The 24,021-nt window shown below is 52.5% G+C and overlaps 1 protein-coding gene across 1 annotated transcript in view; it reads left to right on the plus strand.

Annotated features, from left to right (window-relative positions):
• Positions 1-24,021, plus strand: part of LOC144952213 (anosmin-1-like) — a 70,786-nt gene that overhangs the window by 2,586 nt on the left and 44,179 nt on the right. Inside the window, 1 exon segment of the mRNA XM_078882625.1 lies at positions 19,398-19,445. Coding sequence (XP_078738751.1) covers positions 19,398-19,445 — 48 coding nt within the window.

Below are 24,021 nucleotides of genomic sequence, written 5' to 3' on the forward strand. Positions count from 1 at the left end.
CTCGGTCATCTCAGTCAGTCGACCGGTGGCACCTGCTGGGTCTGCCCCGTGACCTCCTGCCAGCGGGCGTTCGACACTTCACGTGGCCTCAAGGTGCACATGGCCTGGCACAAGCGTTGTGGTGACGTCACCGCCACTTAGTGGCGAATGGCGGTTGTTGTGTGTCAATATGTTCTGTCCGTCTGCTACAGCAGAGGTGTAGGGAATTCCAACAAGACCTACATCTCTGCTTTATTGACCTGGTCAAGGCCTATGATACCATCGGTAGGCCTGGGCTCTGAGTTGTTCTTCGTGCTTTCGGAGTCCCTGACCCTCTGCTCACGATCATTAAGGACCTTCATGATGGTGAGCGGGCCTGGGTAAAACTACGTGGCCGGGAGTCGGAGCCTTTCCCTGTACACCTTGGGGTGCGACAGGGATGTCCTCTGGCTCCCACATTATTTAACATCTATTTCGACCGCGTAGTTCGTGAAGCCTTCAATAGCTGTACCGGGGGAATTTCCATTTGGTACAGATATAATGGGAGGCTGATCGATGCCCGGGTGCGATCAAGGGATGGCTCCCTATTGCTGAACCATGTTATGTATGCCGATCTGGTAACCGCTGCTCACTCAGAAGATGAGTTGGAGGCGCTGCTACTGAACCTGGAGCTTGGCACTAAGAGGTGGGGCCTTACCATCAGCCCCACCAAAACGAAGCACCTGCCTGGGTATTTTGTACCATCAGACACTCCACCCCCACAACTCCCAATCGGTGATGGGGCAGTTGTGGAGAGAGTTGAGAGTTTCCCATACCTGGGCAGTGTGCTTATGACTGGCTCCAGTTTAACAGCAGAGGTCTTAATCCGAATCAGTCGAGCGGCAATATCTTTTCATCGGTTGCGTAACGCTGTGTGGAAGCTACCTGGTCTGTCGCTCCGCACGAAGCTTCGGGTCTTCTCGGCCACAGTCATTCCCTCCCTTCTCTACACTTGCGAAACGTGGACCCCCGCTAATGGAACATTTTCGCCGGTTAGAAACGTTTAGGCTGGCCTGCCTACGACCCATCCTGGGTTTAACCTGCAGGCTGGATTGTGTGAGGAGCTCACAAATCTTTGAAAGATCTGGGCAAGTCCCATCGGTGAGCTCCTCCGGCAAGCAAGGCTGCGTTGGCTGGGTCATGTAGCCCGCATGCCCAGCCACCGCATGCCTAAACAGCTTTTGTTTGACCGGATCGAGGGGGCTAAACGGGCGCGGCACGGGCTAGAGAAGAGATGGAGTTGATGTGGTACAGGAGGACGTGGAGCTGAGTGGACTTGCCGATGACTGGTACCAGCAGTGTCAAGATCGGCCTCTGTGGAGGAGGCTCGTGAAGGACGCTACTGGGCAGTTGGAGGCAGTCGCCCTCCAACAACAACGGAGGGCGGAGGAGCGACGCTCACAACAACGAGCGGAGCGCCGGGTGGCTAAAGCACAGCAAGTTGGCACAGTAGGGGGCACAGGTGGTGCATCAGCCAGTCATCTCGGTCATCTCAGTCAGTCGACCCGTGGCACCTGCTGGGCCTGCCTCGTGACCTCCTGCCGGCGGGCGTTCGACACTTCATGTGATAGCCTCAAAGTGCACCTAGCCTGGCACCGCCACTTATTGGCCAATGTTGTACCTGGTGTAGTGCGCAGGAAACATCGTGATGATGGTGATGATTGTGGCCGTGATCATGGTGGTGGTGATGATGGTGGTGATGATGATGATGGTGGTGGTGATGATGGTGGTGATGGTGGCCGTGATGATGGTGATGGCGATGATGATGATGATGGTGGTGATGGCGATGATGATGATGGCGGTGGTGGTGATGGCGATGATGATGGCGATGATGATGGCGATGCTAGTGATGGTGATGATGATGGTAGTGATGGTGATGATGATGGCGATGGTGGTGATGGCGATGATGATGATGGCGATGATGATGATGATGGCGATGATGATGATGGTGATGATGATGGCGATGATGATGATGGCGATGATGGTGATGATGGCGATGATGGTGATGATGGCGGTGATGGTGGTGATGGCAATGATGATGATGGCGATGATGGTGATGATGGTGATGATGGCGATGATGATGATGATGGCGATGATGGTGATGATGGCGATGATGATGACGGTGATGATGGTGGTGATGATGATGGCGATAATGATGATGGCGATGATGATGGCGATGATGATGATGGCGATGATGATGATGGTGATGATGGCGATGATGATGATGGCGATGATGATGGCGATGATGGTGATGATGGCGGTGATGGTGGTGATGGTGATGGCGATGATGATGGTGGCGATGATGGAGATGACGGTGATGATGATGGTGATGATGGTGATGATGGCGATGATGATGATGATGATGGCGATGATGATGATGGTGATGATGGTGATGATGGCGATGATGATGATGGCGATGATGATGACGGTGATGATGATGGCGATGATGATGATGGCGATGATGATGATGATGATGGCGATGATGATGATGGCGATGATGATGATGATGGCAATGGCGATGATGATGGCGATGATGATGGCGATGATGGTGATGATGGCGATGATGATGGTGGTGGTGATGATAATGATGGCGATGATGATGATGATGGCGATGATGATGATGGCGATGATGATGATGGCGATGATGATGGTGGCGATGATGGTGATGATGGTGATGATGGCGATGATGATGATGGCGATGGAGATGACGGTGATGATGATGATGGTGATGATGGCAAGCGGCGTCACTTGATTGAGCAGCTATGCACTCGTGGTGAACCAGGGTCGCTTGCGAAACAGAGCAGCGCTGCTGCTGCTGCGCGCTGCCGAGTTTGTGTTGCGGAGTTCAGGGCGGCTGCTGCTGCTGTGGCGTGAGTCGTCTCTGCCAAGCCGATAGCACCTGGGAGGCTGTGTGTGTGTGTGTCTGTGTGTGTGTGTGTCTGTCTGTGTACGTGTGCCTGTGTACGTGTCTGTGTGTGTGTCTGTGTCTGTGTGTGTGTCTGTGTGTGTGTGTCTGTCAGTGTGTGTGTGTCTGTCAGTGTGTGTGTGTGTGTCTGTGTGTGTTTGTGTGTCTGTGTGTGTCTGTCAGTGTGTGTGTGTCTGTGTGTGTGTGTCTGTGTGTGTGTGTGTCTGTGTGTGTGTGTGTGTGTCTGTGTGTGTCTGTGTGTGTGTCTGTGTGTGTGTCTGTCTGTGTGTCTGTCTGTGTATGTGTGTGTGTGTGTCTGTGTGTGTGTGTGTCTGTGTATGTGTCTGTGTGTGTGTGTCTGTGTGTGTGTGTCTGTGTGTGTGTCTGTCTGTGTGTCTGTCTGTGTATGTGTGTGTGTGTGTCTGTGTGTGTGTGTGTCTGTGTGTGTGCGTGTGTGTGTGTGTGTCTGTGTGTCTGTGTGTGTGTGTCTGTGTGTGTGTGTCTGTGTGTGTCTGTGTGTCTGTGTGTGTGTGTCTGTCTGTGTACGTGTGTCTGTGTACGTGTGTGTGTGTGTCCGTGTACGTGTGTGTGTGTCTGTCAGTGTGTGTGTCCGTGTACGTGTGTGTGTGTCTGCATGTCAGTGTTCGTGTCTGCATGTCAGTGTGTGTGTCCGTGTACGTGTGTGTGTGTGTGTCTGTGTGTGTCTGTCAGTGTGTGTGTCCGTGTACGTGTGTGTGTCCGTGTACGTGTGTGTGTGTGTGTCTGTGTGTGTCTGTCAGTGTGTGTGTGTCTGTGTGTGTGTGTCAGTGTGTGTGTGTCTGTGTGTGTGTGTGTCAGTGTGTGTGTGTCTGTCAGTGTGTGTGTGTGTCAGTGTGTGTGTGTCTGTGTGTGTGTGTGTCTGTGTGTGTGTGTCTGTGTGTGTGTGTCTGTGTGTGTGTGTGTCTGTGTGTGTGTGTGTCTGTGTGTGTCTGTGTGTGTGTCTGTCTGTGTGTCTGTCTGTGTATGTGTGTGTGTGTGTCTGTGTGTGTGTGTGTCTGTGTATGTGTCTGTGTGTGTGTGTCTGTGTGTGTGTCTGTCAGTGTGTCTGTCTGTGTGTCTGTCTGTGTATGTGTGTGTGTCTGTGTGTGTCTGTGTGTGTGTGTCTGTGTGTCTGTGTGTGTGTGTCTGTGTGTGTGTGTCTGTGTGTGTCTGTGTGTCTGTGTGTGTGTGTGTGTCTGTGTGTGTCCGTGTACGTGTGTGTGTGTGTCTGCATGTCAGTGTTCGTGTCTGCATGTCAGTGTGTGTGTCCGTGTACGTGTGTGTGTGTGTGTCTGTGTGTGTCCGTGTACGTGTGTGTGTCCGTGTACGTGTGTGTGTGTGTGTCTGTGTGTGTCTGTCAGTGTGTGTGTCCGTGTACGTGTGTGTGTCCGTGTACGTGTGTGTGTGTGTGTGTCTGTCAGTGTGTGTGTGTCTGTGTGTGTGTGTGTCAGTGTGTGTGTGTCTGTGTGTGTGTGTGTCAGTGTGTGTGTGTCTGTCAGTGTGTGTGTGTGTCTGTGTGTGTGTGTCTGTGTGTGTGTGTGTCTGTGTGTGTGTCAGTGTGTGTGTGTCTGTGTGTCTGTGTGTCTGTGTGTACGTGTGTGTGTGTCTGCGTGTCAGTGTGTGTGTGTCTGTCTGTGTGTGTGTCTGTCTGTGTGTGTGTCTGTGTGTGTGTGTCTGTGTGTGTGGGGAGCGGTGGTGTAGCGGTTAGCGCGCTGCGCTACGAACCCGGCGACCCGAGTTCGATTCCCGCTCACGGCCAACACCACCCAGTTGGCGTTTATCTGAACCGGTCCTGGGCCTCCCCTAGGTCGACTCAGCCTCAAATGAGTCACCTGGTGGCTGCGGTGTGTGGTGAACATCGCCACTGGGGAGACAAAGGCGGCCGGGCGTGGTGCTGGCCACCCACCCCCTCGTGTGCCGTGCCGGCCTTAATAGGTGCTCGCTAACAGCACTTGCCCCTGCAGCCTGTTAGAGGCTACACGGGGGGTCTCTGTCTGTATTTATGTGAGCGCGTTAATCAAACGGGTAACACATAAACACACACACACTCTCTCATACGTAAACACAGTCGCACACAAGACAAAGATCCCCCGTGTAGCCTGTAACAGGCTGTAGGGGCAAGTGCTGTTAGCGAGTAGCAGCAGCGCCTATGGAGGCTACCGGCGCTGTGACACACACACTCACTCACACACTTACTCATTCACACACTTACTCACACACTTACACACACTCACACACTCACACACACACTCACATACTCACTCACACACTTACTCACTCACTCACACACTCACTACACACCCACTCACACACTCACACACTCACATACTCACATACTCACACACTCACTCACACACTCACACACTCACATACTCACTCACACACTCACTCACTCACTCACACACTCACACACTCACACACTCACATACTCACTCACACACTCACTCACTCACACACTCACATACTCACTCACACACTCACACACTCACACACTCACATACTCACTCACACACTCACTCACTCACACACTCACATACACACTCACACACTCACATACTCACTCACACACTTACTCACTCACTCACACACTCACTCACTCACACACCCACTCACACACTCAAACACTCACATACTCACTCACACACTCACATACTCACTCACACACTCACTCACACACTCACATACTCACTCACACACTCACACACTCACATACTCACTCACACACTCACATACTCACATACTCACACACTCACTCACACACTCACATACTCACTCACACACTCACTCACACACTCACATACTCACACACTCACTCACTCACACACTCACATACACACTCACATACTCACACACTCACATACTCACTCACACACTCACATACTCACATACTCACACACTCACATACTCACTCACACACTCACATACTCACATACTCACACACTCACTCACTCACATACTCACATACACACTCACATACTCACTCACTCACTCACACACTCACATACTCACTCACACACTCACATACTCACATACTCACACACTCACTCACTCACATACTCACACTCACATACTCACATACTCACACACTCACATACTCACATACTCACATACACACTCACTCACACACTCACATACACACTCACACACTCACATACTCACTCACACACTCACATACTCACTCACACACTCACACACTCACATACTCACTCACACACTCACTCACACACTCACATACTCACTCACACACTCACACACTCACATACTCACTCACACACTCACTCACTCACACACTCACATACTCACTCACACACTCACTCACTCACACACTCACATACACACTCACACACTCACATACTCACACACTCACATACACACTCACACACTCACATACTCACTCACACACTCACTCACTCACACACTCACATACTCACTCACACACTCACTCACTCACACACTCACATACACACTCACACACTCACATACTCACACACTCACTCACACACCCACTCACTCACGTACTCACACACTCACACACCCACTCACATACTCACACACTCACTCACTCACACACTCACTCACTCACGTACTCACACACTCACACACCCACTCACATACTCACACACTCACTCACTCACATACTCACACACTCACTCATTCACACACTTACTCACACACACACTCACACACTCACATACTCACTCACACACTTAAATACACACTCACATACTCACACACTCACTCACACTCACATACACACACTCACATACTCACTCACATACTCACTCACACACTCACTCACACACCCACACACACACTCACACACACACTCACTCACACACACTCAGGCACAGACACTCACACACACCCACCACACACACAACCACCACACACACACAGACACTCACACACAGACACACACGCACAGACACTCACACCCACCCACCACACACACAACCACCACACACTCACGCACACACACTCACGCACAGACACACACACCCACCACACACTCACACACAGACACACACCACACACACCACACACGAACTCACACACTCACACGCACTCACACACTCACACTCACCCACACCAGACACACCCACCACACAGACACACACCACACAGATACTCACACAGACAGTCACACCCACCACACACATACACACTCACACACACACTCACACACACACTCACACACACTCACACACTCACACACACTCACTCACACACACACTCACACACACTCACTCACACACGCACTCACACACACACCCACCACACACACACACCCACCACACACACACACTCTCACACACACTCACACACACACCCACCACACACTCACACACAGACACACACCACACACACTCACACACACACTCACACACACACTCACACACACTCACACACTCACACACACTCACTCACACACGCACTCACACACACACCCACCACACACACACACCCACCACACACACACTCACACACACACTCACACACACACCCACCACACACTCACACACAGACACACACCACACACACCACACACGAACTCACACACTCACACGCACTCACACACTCACACTCACCCACACCAGACACACCCACCACACAGACACACACCACACAGATACTCACACAGACAGTCACACCCACCACGCACATACACACTCACACACACACTCACACACACACTCACACACACTCACACACTCACACACACTCACTCACACACACACTCACACACACACCCACCACACACACACACCCACCACACACACACACTCTCACACACACTCACACACACCACACACACACACTCTCACACACACTCACACACACCACACACTCACTCACACACACCACACACTCACTCACACACACTCACGCACAGACACTCACACACACCCACCACACACACAACCACCACACACTCACCCACACACACCCACACACACACACCCACTCACACACCCACACACACACACTCACCCACACACACGCACAGACGCACACACCCACCCCACACACACACACCACACACACACACACCCACCACACACACACCCACCACACACAGACACTCACACACACTAACTCACACACAGACGCACACACACACTCACACCCACCACACACAGACACACACTCACAGACACACACTCACGCACAGACACTCACACACACCCACCACGCACAGATACTCACGCACAGACGCACTCACGCACAGACGCACACACACTCACACACACACACCACACACAGACACCCACACACACACACACCCACACACCCACCACACAGACACTCACGCACAGACACTCACTCACACACACAGACACTCACACAGACACACACCACACATACACAGACACACCCACCACACTCACACACAGACACTCACCCACCACACACTCACGCACACTCACTCACCCACACACACTCACACACAGACACTCACACACCACACACTCACGCACACTCACTCACCCACACACACACACTACACACTCACACACCCACACACTCACACACACTCACACACTCACACACTCATACACAGACACTCACACACACTCACACACTCACACACAGACACTCACACACACTCACACACACTCACACACAGACACTCACACACTCACACACACTCACACACACTCACACACACTCACACACACTCACTCACCCACACACACTCACACACAGACACTCACCCACCACATACTCACGCATACTCACTCACCCACACACACACACTACACACTCACACACCCACACACTCACACACACTCACACACTCACACACTCATACACAGACACTCACACACACTCACACACTCACACACAGACACTCACACACACTCACACACTCACACACAGACACTCACACACTCACACACACTCACACACACTCACACACACTCACACACAGACACTCACACACAGACACCCACCCACACACACACTCACACATACACTCTCACACACACACTCACACACACCACACAGACACTCACACCCACCACACACACACACTAACACACACACACTCACACACAGACGCACACACCCACCACACAGACACTCACACCCACCACACACACACACTAACACACTCACACACAGACGCACTCACCCACCACACCACACACACCCACCACACAGACACACACCACACAGATACTCACACAGACAGTCACACCCACCACACACATACACACCACACACACACTCACACACACTCACCCACACACACTCACCCACACACAACCACACACACAGATACTCACACACACACTCACACGCACAGACACTCACGCACAGACGTCAGAGTGTAAACAGTCGCCGTGTGTTGAGACAAAGACGACAAAGATGCCCGCGTGTCTACAGCCCCCTCGACGGGACCACTTCTTCGTGTTGTTGGTGCTGGTGGTGGGGGGGTGGGGGTGGTGGGGGGGGGGGGGTGGTGGGGGGGTGGGGGTGGGTGGGGGGATGGTGTGGTGGTGGGAGGTAGTGGGGGTGGGTGGGGGGGTTGGTGGTGGTGGTGGGGTGGTGGGGGGTGGTCGGGGTGGAGGGTGGTGGGGATGGGTTGGGGGGAGTGGTGGGGGGTTGGTGGGGGTTGGTGGGGGGTTGGTGGGAGTGGTGGTGGGAGGGGTGAGGTGGTGGTGGGGATGGGTGGGGGGTGGTGGGGGGGTGGTGGTGGGGGAGGTGGTGGGGGTGGTGGGGGGGTGGTGGGAGTGTGGGGTGGGGGTGGTGGGGGGGTGGTGGGGGTGGTGGGGGTGGGGTGGTGGGGGTGGTGAGGATGGGTGGGGGGGTGGTGGTGGTGGGGGTGGTGGTGGTGGTGGTGGGGGTGGTGGGGGTGGTGGTGGGTGGGTGCTGGGGGGGTGGTGGTGGAGGGAGGAGCTTGTCTAAATGATAAGCCCATCTCCCCTCCCCTGAACGAGTTTATATTTAAGATCTTGTCTCTTGGATTTCTCTTCACTTGATGCAGTAGATTTGGCTGTGACGGTCCCACCTGAAGACGGAGGCTTGTGTTGCCTCCGAAACGTCGCGATTTAATCGAGTTATTTTCATTCTAGATTTGAAGCTTTCGTGACTGCAAGGATTCATATTCTTAGGTTCTTTCGGTAAAGTTATTTTATTTTATTTTTTATTAATTTAGATGTTTTACCTACGTGACTTTACCGAAAAAAACCTGACAGTATGAATCCTTGCAGTCACGAAAGCTTCAAATCTAGATTGCACTTTGTAGATTTGAAGTTTTCGTCACTGCGAGGGTCCATGCTCTTAGTTTTATTTCGGTAAAGTCACGTAGGAGAAAAAATAATAAAATAATAAAAAATGAAAATAACTCCATTAAATCACGACGTTTCGGAGGCAACACAAGTCTCCTTCTGCAGGTGGGACCGTCACACCAGAGGTCGCAAACGGGTTTTGATTCCTTACCCGTACCCGTACCCGGCCGCACCAGGGTCGCAAACGGGTAGCCGGGTATCGGATAGGGTACGGGTATCGGGTACCCGATTGCGACCTCTGGGATGAAGCCATGTTGCAGGCGCGGGTGGGTTGATTCTAGGAACTTGAATTGTGAGAAGAGACAAGACGTTGGGAAATGAGTGACAAACGGTGACTCACCAGTGACTCACGGCCTACCCGTACCCGTACCCGGCCGCACCAGGGTCGCAAACGGGTACCCGTACCCGGCCGGGTACGGGTAGCCGGGTATCGGGTAGGGTACGGGTATCGGGTACCCGGTTGCGACCTCTACGTCACGGCCAAACTTACCGTATCAAAACGAGTTTTGTCTTTCATATCTAGGGCACCTTGATAACATTACGAGCTCGTGTGTCCCTGCAAGGACGAGTTTTTTATATTTTATATTTCAGTAAATCTGAAAATATCTGAAATATTAAATAGAAAAATTGTTCAGCTCACGATTGTCAATGAGGGGGGATTGCCCCATGCGGAGTGACGTCATGGTTATTGGGGCGGGGTGCAGCATGCGGAGTGACGTCATTGTTATTGGGTAGGGGTGCAGCACGTGGAATGACGTCATGGTTATTGGGGAGGGGTGCAGCACGTGGAGTGACGTCATGGTTATTGGGGAGGGGTACAGCATGTGGAGTGACGTCACACCCTGATGAATATTAATGAGGGGGGGCACGTGGAGTGACGTCACCCGCTCATGAATATTAATGAGGGGGGAGGGGCTTATTGTAGAACATCAGATGCACTCGCTTCGTACGGCACTGTCTACACAGCCAAAGGTCCCCCGTGTAGCATCTAACAGGCTGTAGGGGCAAGTGCTGTTAGCGAGTAGCACCTATGAAGGCTACCAGCGCTGTGACACACGAGGGGGTGGATGGCCAGCACCACGCCCGGCCGCCTTTGTCTCTCCCCAGATGTTTACTACACATCCCAGCCACCAGGTGACTCGTTTGAGGCTGAGTCGACCTAGGGGAGGCCCAGGAGCGGCTCAGATAATCGCCACTGGGTGGTGGTGGCCGTGAGCGGGAATCAAACTCGGGTCGCCGGGTTCGTAGCGCAGCGTAGCGCTAACCGCTGCACCACCGCTCCCCACACGCACAGTGACACACACACTGACACGCACACATACACACGTACACAACAACAACAACCGCCATTCGCCACGACGTGGCGGTGACGTCACCACGACGCTTGTGCCAGGCCATGTGCACCTTGAGGCCACGTGAAGTGTCGAACGCCCGCTGGCAGGAGGTCATGGGGCAGACCCAGCAGGTGCCACGGGTTGACTGACCGAGATGACCGAGATGACTGGCTGATGCACCACCTGTGCCCCCTACTGTGCCAACTTGCTGTGCTTTAGCCACCCGGCGCTCCGCTCGTTGTGAGCGTCGCTCCTCCGCCCTCCGTTGTTGTTGGAGGGCGACTGCCTCCAACTGCCCAGTAGCGTCCTTCACGAGCCTCCTCCACTGAGGCCGATCTTGACACCGCTGGTACCAGTCATCGGCAAGTCCACTCAGCTCCACGTCCTCCTGTACCACATCACTCCATCTCTTCTCTAGCCCGTGCCGCGCCCGTTCAGCCCGCTCGATCCGGCCGAACAAAAGCTGTTTAGGCATGCGGTGGCTGGGCATGCGGGCTACATGACCCAGCCAACGCAGCCTTGCCTGCCGGAGGAGCTCACCGATGGTACTTTGCCCAGATCTTTCAAGGATTTGTGAGCTCCTCACACAATCCAGCCTGGTTAAGCCCAGGATGAATCGAAGGCAGGCCAGCCTAAATGTTTCCAACCGGCGAAGATGCTCCACTAGGGGGGTCCACGTTTCGCAAGCTTAGAGAAGGGAGGGAATGACCGTGGCCGAGAAGACCTGAAGCTTCGTGCGGAGCGACAGACCAGGTAGCTTCCACACAGCGTTACGCAACCGACGAAAAGATATTGCCGCTCGACTGATTCGGAGTGAGACCTCTGCTGATAAACTGGAGCCGGTCATAAGCACACTGCCCAGGTATGGGAAACGCTCCACTCTCTCCACAACTGCCCCATCACCGATTGGGAGTTGTGGGGGTGGAGTGTCCGATGGTACAAAATACCCAGGCAGGTGCTTAGTTTTGGTGGGGCTGATGGTAAGGCCCCACCTCTTAGTGGCACGCTCCAGTCTCAGCAGCAGCGTCTCCAATTCCTCCTCTGAATGAGCAGCTATTACCAAATCATCGGCATACATAACGTGGTTGACCAATAGGGAGCCATCCCTTGATCGCACCCGGGCATCGATCAGCCTCCCATTATATCGCTACCAAATGGAAATTCCCCCGGTACAGCTATTGAAGGCTTCACGAACTACGCGGTCGAAATAGATGTTAAATAATGTGGGAGCCAGAGGACATCCCTGTCGCACCCCAAGGTGTACAGGGAATGGCTCCGACTCCCGGCCACGTAGTTTTACCCGGGCCCGCTCACACATACAGACACACACACACTGACACACACAATGACACACACATACACGTACACACATACTGACTGACACACACGTACACACACACACACACGTACACACACGTACTGACACACACACACGTACACACATACTGACACACTTACACACACATACTGACACACTTACACACACATACTGACACACGTACACACACATACTGACACACGTACACACACACACACGTACACAACAACAACAACAACAACAACCGCCATTCGCCACTAAGTGGCGGTGACGTCACCACGACGCTTGTGCCAGGCCATGTGCACACACACACACGTACACACACTGACACACACACACACACGTACACACACACACTGACACACACGCGCATACCTTTCTAACAAAAACAGAGGCCCTTCGCAATAGGAGGGGATTAAATAGTGGCCGGTAAGGAATGTGTGTGCGTGTGTGTGCACACGTGTGTGTGTGTGGGTGTGTGTCAGTGTGTCAGTGTCTGTGTGTATGTCACTGTGTGTGTCACTGTGTGTGTCAGTGTGTGTGTGTGCACACGTGTGTGTGTGTGGGTGTGTGTCAGTGTGTCAGTGTCTGTGTGTATGTCACTGTGTGTGTCACTGTGTGTGTCAGTGTGTGCGTGTGTGTGCACACGTGTGTGTGTGTGGGTGTGTGTCAGTGTGTCAGTGTCTGTGTGTGTGTCACTGTGTGTGTCACTGTGTGTGTCAGTGTGTGCGTGTGTGTACACACGTGTGTGTGTGTGGGTGTGTGTCAGTGTGTCAGTGTCTGTGTGTATGTCACTGTGTGTGTCACTGTGTGTGTCAGTGTGTGTGTGTGTGTGCACACGTGTGTGTGTGTGGGTGTGTGTCAGTGTGTCAGTGTCTGTGTGTATGTCACTGTGTGTGTCACTGTGTGTGTCAGTGTGTGCGTGTGTGTGCACACGTGTGTGTGTGTGGGTGTGTGTCAGTGTGTCAGTGTCTGTGTGTATGTCACTGTGTGTGTCACTGTGTGTGTCAGTGTGTGCGTGTGTGTACACACGTGTGTGTGTGTGGGTGTGTGTCAGTGTGTCAGTGTCTGTGTGTATGTCACTGTGTGTGTCACTGTGTGTGTCAGTGTGTGTGTGTGTGTGCACACGTGTGTGTGTGTGGGTGTGTGTCAGTGTGTCAGTGTCTGTGTGTATGTCACTGTGTGTGTCACTGTGTGTGTCAGTGTGTGCGTGTGTGTGCACACGTGTGTGTGTGTGGGTGTGTGTCAGTGTGTCAGTGTCTGTGTGTGTGTCACTGTGTGTGTCACTGTGTGTGTCAGTGTGTGCGTGTGTGTACACACGTGTGTGTGTGTGGGTGTGTGTCAGTGTGTCAGTGTCTGTGTGTATGTCACTGTGTGTGTCACTGTGTGTGTCAGTGTGTGTGTGTGTGTGCACACGTGTGTGTGTGTGGGTGTGTGTCAGTGTGTCAGTGTCTGTGTGTATGTCACTGTGTGTGTCACTGTGTGTGTCAGTGTGTGCGTGTGTGTGCACACGTGTGTGTGTGTGGGTGTGTGTCAGTGTGTCAGTGTCTGTGTGTATGTCACTGTGTGTGTCACTGTGTGTGTCAGTGTGTGCGTGTGTGTACACACGTGTGTGTGTGTGGGTGTGTGTCAGTGTGTCAGTGTCTGTGTGTATGTCACTGTGTGTGTCACTGTGTGTGTCAGTGTGTGTGTGTGTGTGCACACGTGTGTGTGTGTGGGTGTGTGTCAGTGTGTCAGTGTCTGTGTGTATGTCACTGTGTGTGTCACTGTGTGTGTCAGTGTGTGCGTGTGTGTGCACACGTGTGTGTGTGTGGGTGTGTGTCAGTGTGTCAGTGTCTGTGTGTATGTCACTGTGTGTGTCACTGTGTGTGTCAGTGTGTGCGTGTGTGTACACACGTGTGTGTGTGTGGGTGTGTGTCAGTGTGTCAGTGTCTGTGTGTATGTCACTGTGTGTGTCACTGTGTGTGTCAGTGTGTGTGTGTGTGTACACACGTGTGTGTGTGTGGGTGTGTGTCAGTGTGTCAGTGTCTGTGTGTATGTCACTGTGTGTGTCACTGTGTGTGTCAGTGTGTGTGTGTGTGTGCACACGTGTGTGTGTGTGGGTGTGTGTCAGTGTGTCAGTGTCTGTGTGTATGTCACTGTGTGTGTCACTGTGTGTGTCAGTGTGTGCGTGTGTGTACACACGTGTGTGTGTGTGGGTGTGTGTCAGTGTGTCAGTGTCTGTGTGTATGTCACTGTGTGTGTCACTGTGTGTGTCAGTGTGTGTGTGTGTGTACACACGTGTGTGTGTGTGGGTGTGTGTCAGTGTGTCAGTGTCTGTGTGTATGTCACTGTGTGTGTCACTGTGTGTGTCAGTGTGTGCGTGTGTGTACACACGTGTGTGTGTGTGTGTCAGTGAGTGTGTGTCTGTGTGTGCGTGTCTGTGTGTGCGTGTCACTGTGTGTGTCAGTGTGTCAGTGTGTGTGTGTGTCAGTGTGTGTGTGTGTGTCAGTGTGTGTGTGTCACTGTGTGTGTCAGTGTGTGTGCGTGTGTGTGTACACACGTGTGTGTGTGTCAATGTGTGTGTGTCACTGTGTGTGTCAGTGTGTGTGTGTCTCTGTGTGTGTCTGTGTGTGTACACATGTGTGTGTGTTCATGGCTGTGTGTGTGTGTTTGTGTGTGTGTTTGTGTCTGTGTGTGTACACGTGTGTGTGTGTTCATGGCTGTGTGTTTGTGTGTGCGTTTGTGTCTGTGTGTGTACACGTGTGTGTGTGTTCATGGCTGTGTGTGTGTGTTTGTGTCTGTGTGTGTACACGTGTGTGTGTGTGTGTTCATGGCTGTGTGTTTGTGTGTGTGTTTGTGTCTGTGTGTCTACACGTGTGTGTGTGTTCATGGCTGTGTGTGTGTGTTTGTGTGTGTGTTTGTGTCTGTGTGTGTACACGTGTGTGTGTGTTCATGGCTGTGTGTTTGTGTGTGTGTTTGTGTCTGTGTGTGTACACGTGTGTGTGTGTTCATGGCTGTGTGTTTGTGTGTGCGTTTGTGTCTGTGTGTGTACACGTGTGTGTGTGTTCATGGCTGTGTGTTTGTGTGTGTGTTTGTGTCTGTGTGTGTACACGTGTGTGTGTGTTCATGGCTGTGTGTGTGTGTGTTTGTGTCTGTGTGTGTACACGTGTGTGTGTGTTCATGGCTGTGTGTTTGTGTCTGTGTGTGTACACGTGTGTGTGTGTTCATGGCTGTGTGTTTGTGTGTGTGTTTGTGTCTGTGTGTGTACACGTGTGTGTGTGTGTTCATGGCTGTGTGTGTGTGTGTGTGTTTGTGTCTGTGTGTGTACACGTGTGTGTGTGTGTTCATGGCTGTGTGTGTGTGTTTGTGTGTGTGTTTGTGTCTGTGTGTGTACACACGTGTGTGTGTGTTCATGGCTGTGTGTGTTTGTGTGTGTGTTTGTGTCTGTGTGTGTACACGTGTGTGTGTGTTCATGGCTGTGTGTGTGTGTGTTTGTGTCTGTGTGTGTACACGTGTGTGTGTGTTCATGGCTGTGTGTTTGTGTCTGTGTGTGTACACGTGTGTGTGTGTTCATGGCTGTGTGTTTGTGTGTGTGTTTGTGTCTGTGTGTGTACACGTGTGTGTGTGTTCATGGCTGTGTGTGTGTGTTTGTGTGTGTGTTTGTGTCTGTGTGTGTACACGTGTGTGTGTGTTCATGGCTGTGTGTTTGTGTGTGTTTGTGTCTGTGTGTGTACACGTGTGTGTGTGTTCATGGCTGTGTGTTTGTGTGTGTGTTTGTGTCTGTGTGTGTACACGTGTGTGTGTGTTCATGGCTGTGTGTTTGTGTGTGTTTGTGTCTGTGTGTGTACACGTGTGTGTGTGTTCATGGCTGTGTGTGTGTGTGTTTGTGTCTGTGTGTGTACACGTGTGTGTGTGTTCATGGCTGTGTGTGTTTGTGTGTGTGTTTGTGTCTGTGTGTGTACACGTGTGTGTGTGTTCATGGCTGTGTGTTTGTGTGTGTGTTTGTGTCTGTGTGTGTACACGTGTGTGTGTGTTCATGGCTGTGTGTTTGTGTGTGTTTGTGTCTGTGTGTGTACACGTGTGTGTGTGTTCATGGCTGTGTGTGTGTGTCTGTGTGTGTACACGTGTGTGTGTGTTCATGGCTGTGTGTGTGTGTCTGTGTGTGTACACGTGTGTGTGTGTTCATGGCTGTGTGTTTGTGTGTGTGTTTGTGTCTGTGTGTGTACACGTGTGTGTGTGTGTTCATGGCTGTGTGTGTGTGTGTGTGTTTGTGTCTGTGTGTGTACACGTGTGTGTGTGTGTTCATGGCTGTGTGTGTGTGTGTGTTTGTGTCTGTGTGTGTACACGTGTGTGTTCATGGCTGTGTGTGTGTGGGGAGTGGGGGAGACAAAGGCGGCTGGGGGTGGTGTTGGCCAAAGTTGCTACTGCTGCTACTCGCTAACAGCACTTGGCCCTACAGCTTGCTGAGGCTACACGGGGGGGGATCTTTGTCTTTGTGTCGTCTAATGTGGAGAATGCATTAACTCTGTCTCACTGTCTCTGTGTGTGTCTCTCTCTCACTGTCTGTGTGTCTCTCTCTGTCTTTCTGTGTGTCTCTGTCTGTCTCTGTGTGTCTCTCTCTCTCACTGTCTGTGTGTGTCTCTCTGTCTTTCTGTGTGTCTCTGTCTGTCTCTGTGTGTCTCTCTCTCTCACTGTCTGTGTGTGTCTCTCTCTGTCTCTCTGTGTGTCTCTGTCTGTCTCTGTGTGTCTCTCTCTCTCACTGTCTGTGTGTCTCTCTCTGTCTCTCTGTGTGTCTCTGTCTGTCTCTGTGTGTCTCTCTCTCTCACTGTCTGTGTGTCTCTCTCTTTGTCTCTCTGTGTGTCTCTGTCTGTCTCTGTGTGTCTCTCTCTCTCACTGTCTGTGTGTCTCTCTCTCTGTCTCTCTGTGTGTCTCTGTCTGTCTCTGTGTGTGTCTCTCTCTCACTGTCTGTGTGTCTCTCTCTCTGTCTCTCTGTGTGTCTCTGTCTGTCTCTGTGTGTCTCTCTCTCACTGTCTGTGTGTGTCTCTCTCTGTCTCTCTGTGTGTCTCTGTCTGTCTCTGTGTGTCTCTCTCTCTCACTGTCTGTGTGTCTCTCTCTGTCTCTCTGTGTGTCTCTGTCTGTCTCTGTGTGTCTCTCTCTCTCACTGTCTGTGTGTCTCTCTCTTTGTCTCTCTGTGTGTCTCTGTCTGTCTCTGTGTGTCTCTCTCTCACTGTCTCTGTGTCTCTCTCTCTGTCTTTCTGTGTGTCTCTGTCTGTCTCTGTGTGTCTCTCTCTCTCACTGTCTGTGTGTGTCTCTCTCTGTCTCTCTGTGTGTCTCTGTCTGTCTCTGTGTGTCTCTCTCTCTCACTGTCTGTGTGTCTCTCTCTGTCTCTCTGTGTGTCTCTGTCTGTCTCTGTGTGTGTCTCTCTCTCACTGTCTGTGTGTCTCTCTCTCTGTCTCTCTGTGTGTCTCTGTCTGTCTCTGTGTGTCTCTCTCTCTCACTGTCTGTGTGTGTCTCTCTCTGTCTCTCTGTGTGTCTCTGTCTGTCTCTGTGTGTGTCTCTCTCACTGTCTCTGTGTCTGTCTCTGTCTCTCTCTGTCTCTGTCTCACCGTCTCTCTCTGTCTCTGTGTCTCTGTCTCTCTCTCTCTCACTGTCTCTCTCTGTCTCTGTGTCTCTCTCTGTCTCACTGTCTCTCTCTGTCTCTGTGTCTCTCTCTCACTGTCTCTCTTTGTCTCTGTATCTCTCTCTGTCTCTGTGTCTCTGTCTCTCTGTCTCTGTCTGTCTGTGTCTCTGTCTCTCTCTGTGTCTCTCTGTCTCTGTCTCTCTCTGTGTCTCACTGTCTCTGTCTCACTGTGTCTCTGTCTCTGTGTCTCTGTCTCTGTCTGTCTGTGTGTCTCTGTCTGTCTGTGTCTCTCTCTGTGTCTCTCTGTCTCTGTCTGTCTGTGTCTCTGTCTCACTGTCTCTGTCTCTCTCTGTGTCTCTCTGTCTCTGTCTCACTGTCTCTGTCTCTCTCTGTGTCTCACTGTCTCTGTCTCACTGTGTCTCTGTCTGTGTGTCTCTGTCTCTGTCTGTCTGTGTGTCTCACTGTGTCTCTGTCTGTCTGTGTCTCACTGTCTCTGTGTCTGTCTGTCTCTGTCTGTCTCTCTCTCTGTCTGTGTCTCTCTGTGTCTCTGTGTCTGTGTCTGTCTCACTGTGTCTGTCTCTGTCTGTGTCTGTGTCTGTCTCACTATGTCTCTCTGTCTCTCTCGGTCTCTCTCTCTGTCTGTGTCTCTCTGTGTCTCTGTGTCTGTGTCTGTCTGTGTCTGTCTCTGTCTGTTTGTGTCTGTCTCACTGTGTCTCTCTGTCTCTCTCGGTCTCTCTCTCTCTCTGTCTTTCTCTCTCTCTGTCTGTGTCTCTCTGTGTCTCTGTGTCTGTGTCTGTCTCTGTCTGTGTCTGTCTCTGTCTGTCTCTCTCTCACTGTCTCTGTGTCTCTGTGTCTGTGTCTCACTGTCTCACTGTGTCTGTCTCTGTGTGTCTCTGTGTCTCAGGTGAACGGGGCCCTGGGTTGGTGTGAGAGGCACAGAAATTGCAACGAGGTAAGAAGGCGCCCAGTGTCGGTGTGTGAGTCTGTGTCTGTGTGACTGTGTATGTGAGTCTGTGTGTGTGTGTGACTGTGTGAGTCTGTGTGTGTGTGTGACTGTGTGTGTGAGTCTGTGTGTGTGTGTGACTGTGTGTGTGAGTCTGTGTCTGTGTGTCTGTGTGTGTGTATGTGTGAGTCTGTGTGTGTGTGAGTCTGTGTGTGTGTGTGAGTCTGTGTCTGTGTGTGTGTGTCTGTGTGTGTGTGTGTGTGAGAGTCTGTGTGAGTCTGTGTGTGTGTGTGAGTCTGTGTGTGTGTGAGAGTCTGTGTGTGTGTGTCTGTGTCTGTGTGTGTGTGTCTGTGTGTGTGTGTCTGTGTGTGTGTGTGTGTGTGAGTCTGTGTCTGTGTGTGTGTGTCTGTGTGTGTGAGTCTGTGTGTGTGTGTGACTGTGTGTGTGAGTCTGTGTGTGTGTCTGTGTGTGTGTGTCTGTGTGTGTGTGTCTGTGTCTGTGTGTGTGTCTGTGTGTTGGTGTGTGTCACTCTGTGTGTATGTGTGTGTCACTCTGTGTGTCTGTGTGTGTGTCTGTGTGTGTGTGTGTCTGTGTGTTGGTGTGTGTCACTCTGTGTGTGTGTCACTCTGTGTGTCTGTGTGTGTGTCTGTGTGTGTGTGTCTGTGTGTGTGTCTGTGTGTGTGTGTGTCTGTGTGTGAGTCTGTGTGTGTGTGAGTCTGTGTGTGTGTGAGTGTGTGTGTGTGTGTCTGTGTGTGTGTCTGTCTGTGTTTGTCTGTCTGTGTTTGTCTGTGTGTGTGTCTGTCTGTGTGTGTGTCTGTGTGTGTGTGTGTCTGTCTGTGTGTGTGTCTGTGTATGTGTGTGTCTGTGTGTCTGTGTCTCTGTGTCTGTCTGTGTGTGTCTGTGTGTGTCTGTGTGTGTATCTGTATCTGTGTATGTCTGTCTGTGTGTCTGTGTGTCTGTGTGTGTGTATCTGTATCTGTGTGTGTCTGTCTGTGTGTGTCTGTGTTTGTCTGTGTCTGTGTGTGTGTCTGAGTGCGTGTGTCCTGTGTGTGTCTGTGTGTGTCTGTGTGTGTCTGTGTGTGTGTGTGTGGGGAGCGGTGGTGTATGGGTTAGTGCTGCGCTATAAACCCGGCGACCCAAGTTCGATTCCCGCTCACGGTCAACACCGGTGACGATTGTTTGAACTGGTCCTGGGCCTCCCCTAGATCGACTCAGCCTCAAATGAGTACCTGGTGTAGCGGTGTGTAGTAAACATCGACACTGGGGGGAGAGACAAAGGCGGCCGGGCGTGGTGCTGTCCACCCACCCACCCCCTCGTGTGCCACAGCGCCGGTAGCCTTCACAGCTGCTGCTGCTGCTCGCTACTAACAGCACTTGCCCCAACAGCCTGTTACAGGCTACACGGGGGACCTTTGTCTTTGTGTGAAGGTGCAGCTCACAGGGAAACTGCCACTGCTCATGACCTGGGTTTGACCCCTGACCTGGGTTTGACCCCTGACCATGACCTGGGTTAGACCCCTTACCATGACCTGGGTTTGACCCCTGCCCATGACCTGGGTTTGACCCCTGACCATGACCTGGGGTTGACCCCTGACCATGACCTGAGTTTGACCCCTGACCTGGGGGTGATCCCTGACCTGGGTGTGACCCCTGACCTGGGTTTGACACCTGCCCTGGGTTTGACCTCTGACCTGGTATTGACTCCTGACCATGACCTGGGTTTGACCCCTGACCACGACCTCGGTTTGACCTCTGACCTGGTATTGACTCCTGACCATGACCTGGGTTTGACCCCTGACCATGACCTGCGTTTGACCCCTGACCTGGGTTTGACTCCTGTTCATGACCTGGGGTTCGACTCAGCACCTGGGTTTGACTCTGGCTCCATGGCCTGGGACAAGTCGCTCTCGATGTGAAGCTAAATAAAGACGCGGGGGGTGGGGGGGGGTGGGGGGGGTGGGTGGGGGGGGGGTGGGGGGGGGGGGGTGGGTGGGGGGTGGGGGGGGGGGTGGGGGGGGTGGGTGGGTGGGGGTGGGGGGTGGGTGGGTGGGGGGTGGGGGGGGTGGGGGGGTGGGTGGGGTGGGGGTGGGGGGGGGGGGTGGGTGGGGGTGGGGGGGGGGGTGGGGGGGTGGGTGGGGTCAGGGGGGGTGTTGACCCCCAGCTCCTGTTGCCTCGTGATTAGACAAGACGCTCAAGAATAGAGACGGGGGAGAGGGGAGGGGGTGGGAGAGTGCCGATGTTTACTACACACCGCACCGGCTACTCATTTGAGGCTGAGTCGACCTAGGGGAGGCCCGGGAACGGTTCAGATGATCGTCACTGGGAGCTGGTGGCCGTGAGCGGGAATCGAACCCGGGTCGCCGGTTTCGTAGCGCAACGTAGCGCTAACCACTGCACCACCACTCCACACACACGTACACACACGTGGACATGCACACGTACACACACGTAGACATGCACACACGTACACACACACACGTACACACACACACGTACACACACGTACACCAACATGTACACACACGTACACACACGTACACACACACACGTACACACACGTAGACATGCACACACGTACACACGTAGACACACGCACACGTACGCACGCACACACACACGTACTCACACTTACACACACTTACACACACGTACACACACGTACTCACACTTACACACACTTACACACACGTACACACACGTACTCACACTTACACACACTTACACACACGTACACACACGTACTCACACTTACACACACTTACACACACGTACACACACGTAGACATGCACACACGTACACACGTAGACACACGCACACACGTAGACACACGCACACGTACGCACGCACACACACACGCACACGTACGTACACACACGTACTCACACTTACACACACGTACACACACGTAGACATGCACACACGCACACACGTAGACACACGTACATACGCACGCACACACGTACGCACACACGTACACACGTACTCACACGTACACACACGTACACACGCACACATGCACACACGCACACACGTAGACACACGTACATACGCACACACACACGTACACACGCACACGTACACACTGACACGCACACACGTTGACACACACACGTAGACACACACGCACACACGTACACGCACACACACACACGTTCACACGCACACACGTTCACACACGCACACACGCACACACGTAGACACACACGCACACACGTAGACACACACGCACACACGTATACATACACATGTAGACACACACACACACACGTAGACACACACACACACACGTAGACACACACACGTAGACACACACACACGCACACACGTTCACACACACACGCACACACACGCACACACACACGTTCACGCACACACACACGTAGACACACATATACACACGCACACACGTTCACACACACACACGTAGACACACACACGTAGACACACACACACGCACACACACACGCACACACGTTCACGCGCATACACACACACGCACACACGTTCACACACACGCACACACACACACGCACACACACACACGCACACACGTTCACACACGCACACACGCACACACACACGCACACGCGCACACACATGCATACACGCACACACGCACACACACACACGCACACGCGCTCACACACGTTCACAACACACGCACACACGCACAACACACGCACACACACACACGCGCATTGATCTTCTCGCGACCCGCCAACCCTTACACGGTTAGCGGCGTCGTGGGAAAGCGTCGGGACACATTTGTGCTTGTCGGCTGTGTCACCCCCCAGTCGCTCTGTTTGACTTTCCCTGCCTCGGGGCGATGCCGTCACGAAAACTAACCCCTCCTCGTTCCCCCCACTGCGAAAGAAGCCTTCCCTACTATGGGAACCTCATTTGCCAGTAAAAATATGATAATTGGTCCCTTCTATCTGGCAACAAAACTGACACCTTTTTACGAGGAGTCACGTTTGCATAGACCACAATAGCTGCAGTCATAATGCAAACAAAAAACACATAACTCTGATAATGTATGCACTGTCCTTGAAGTTGATTGGCCCACACCCGAGACAGCTTTCCTTAGAGCCTAGTCTCACATGGTGTTGGATCTAAAGAAAGCTGTCTCGGGTGTGGACCAATCAACTTTCAAGGACAGTGCACATACATTATCAGAGTTGTGTTTTTTGTTTGCATTATGACTGCAGGTATTGTGGTCTATGCAAACATGACTCCTTGTAAAAAAAAGGTGTCAGTTTTTGTTGCCAGATAGAAGGGTAAACAACCAATGTATCAAGCCTTCCCTAGTCCACATCCCAGAAGCCCAACCACACTGATTATCACACACAACAACAACAACAACAACCGCCATTCGCCACTAAGTGGCGGTGACGTCACCACGACGCTTGTGCCAGGCCATGTGCACCTTGAGGCTGCCACGTGAAGTGTCCTTGTTGGATTTCCCTACACCTCTGCTGTAGCAATCGGACAGAAAATATGGCGTCTGTGCAGGACCGCCCCTTCCTGAAACCGCATTGGGGCTCCGCAAGCCTCTCCCTCAGCGTGCCTAGCAAGGCGATGTTG

This window comes from Lampetra fluviatilis, chromosome 66 (genome assembly GCF_964198595.1).
Source record: "Lampetra fluviatilis chromosome 66, kcLamFluv1.1, whole genome shotgun sequence".
Classification (NCBI taxonomy): domain Eukaryota; kingdom Metazoa; phylum Chordata; class Hyperoartia; order Petromyzontiformes; family Petromyzontidae; genus Lampetra; species Lampetra fluviatilis.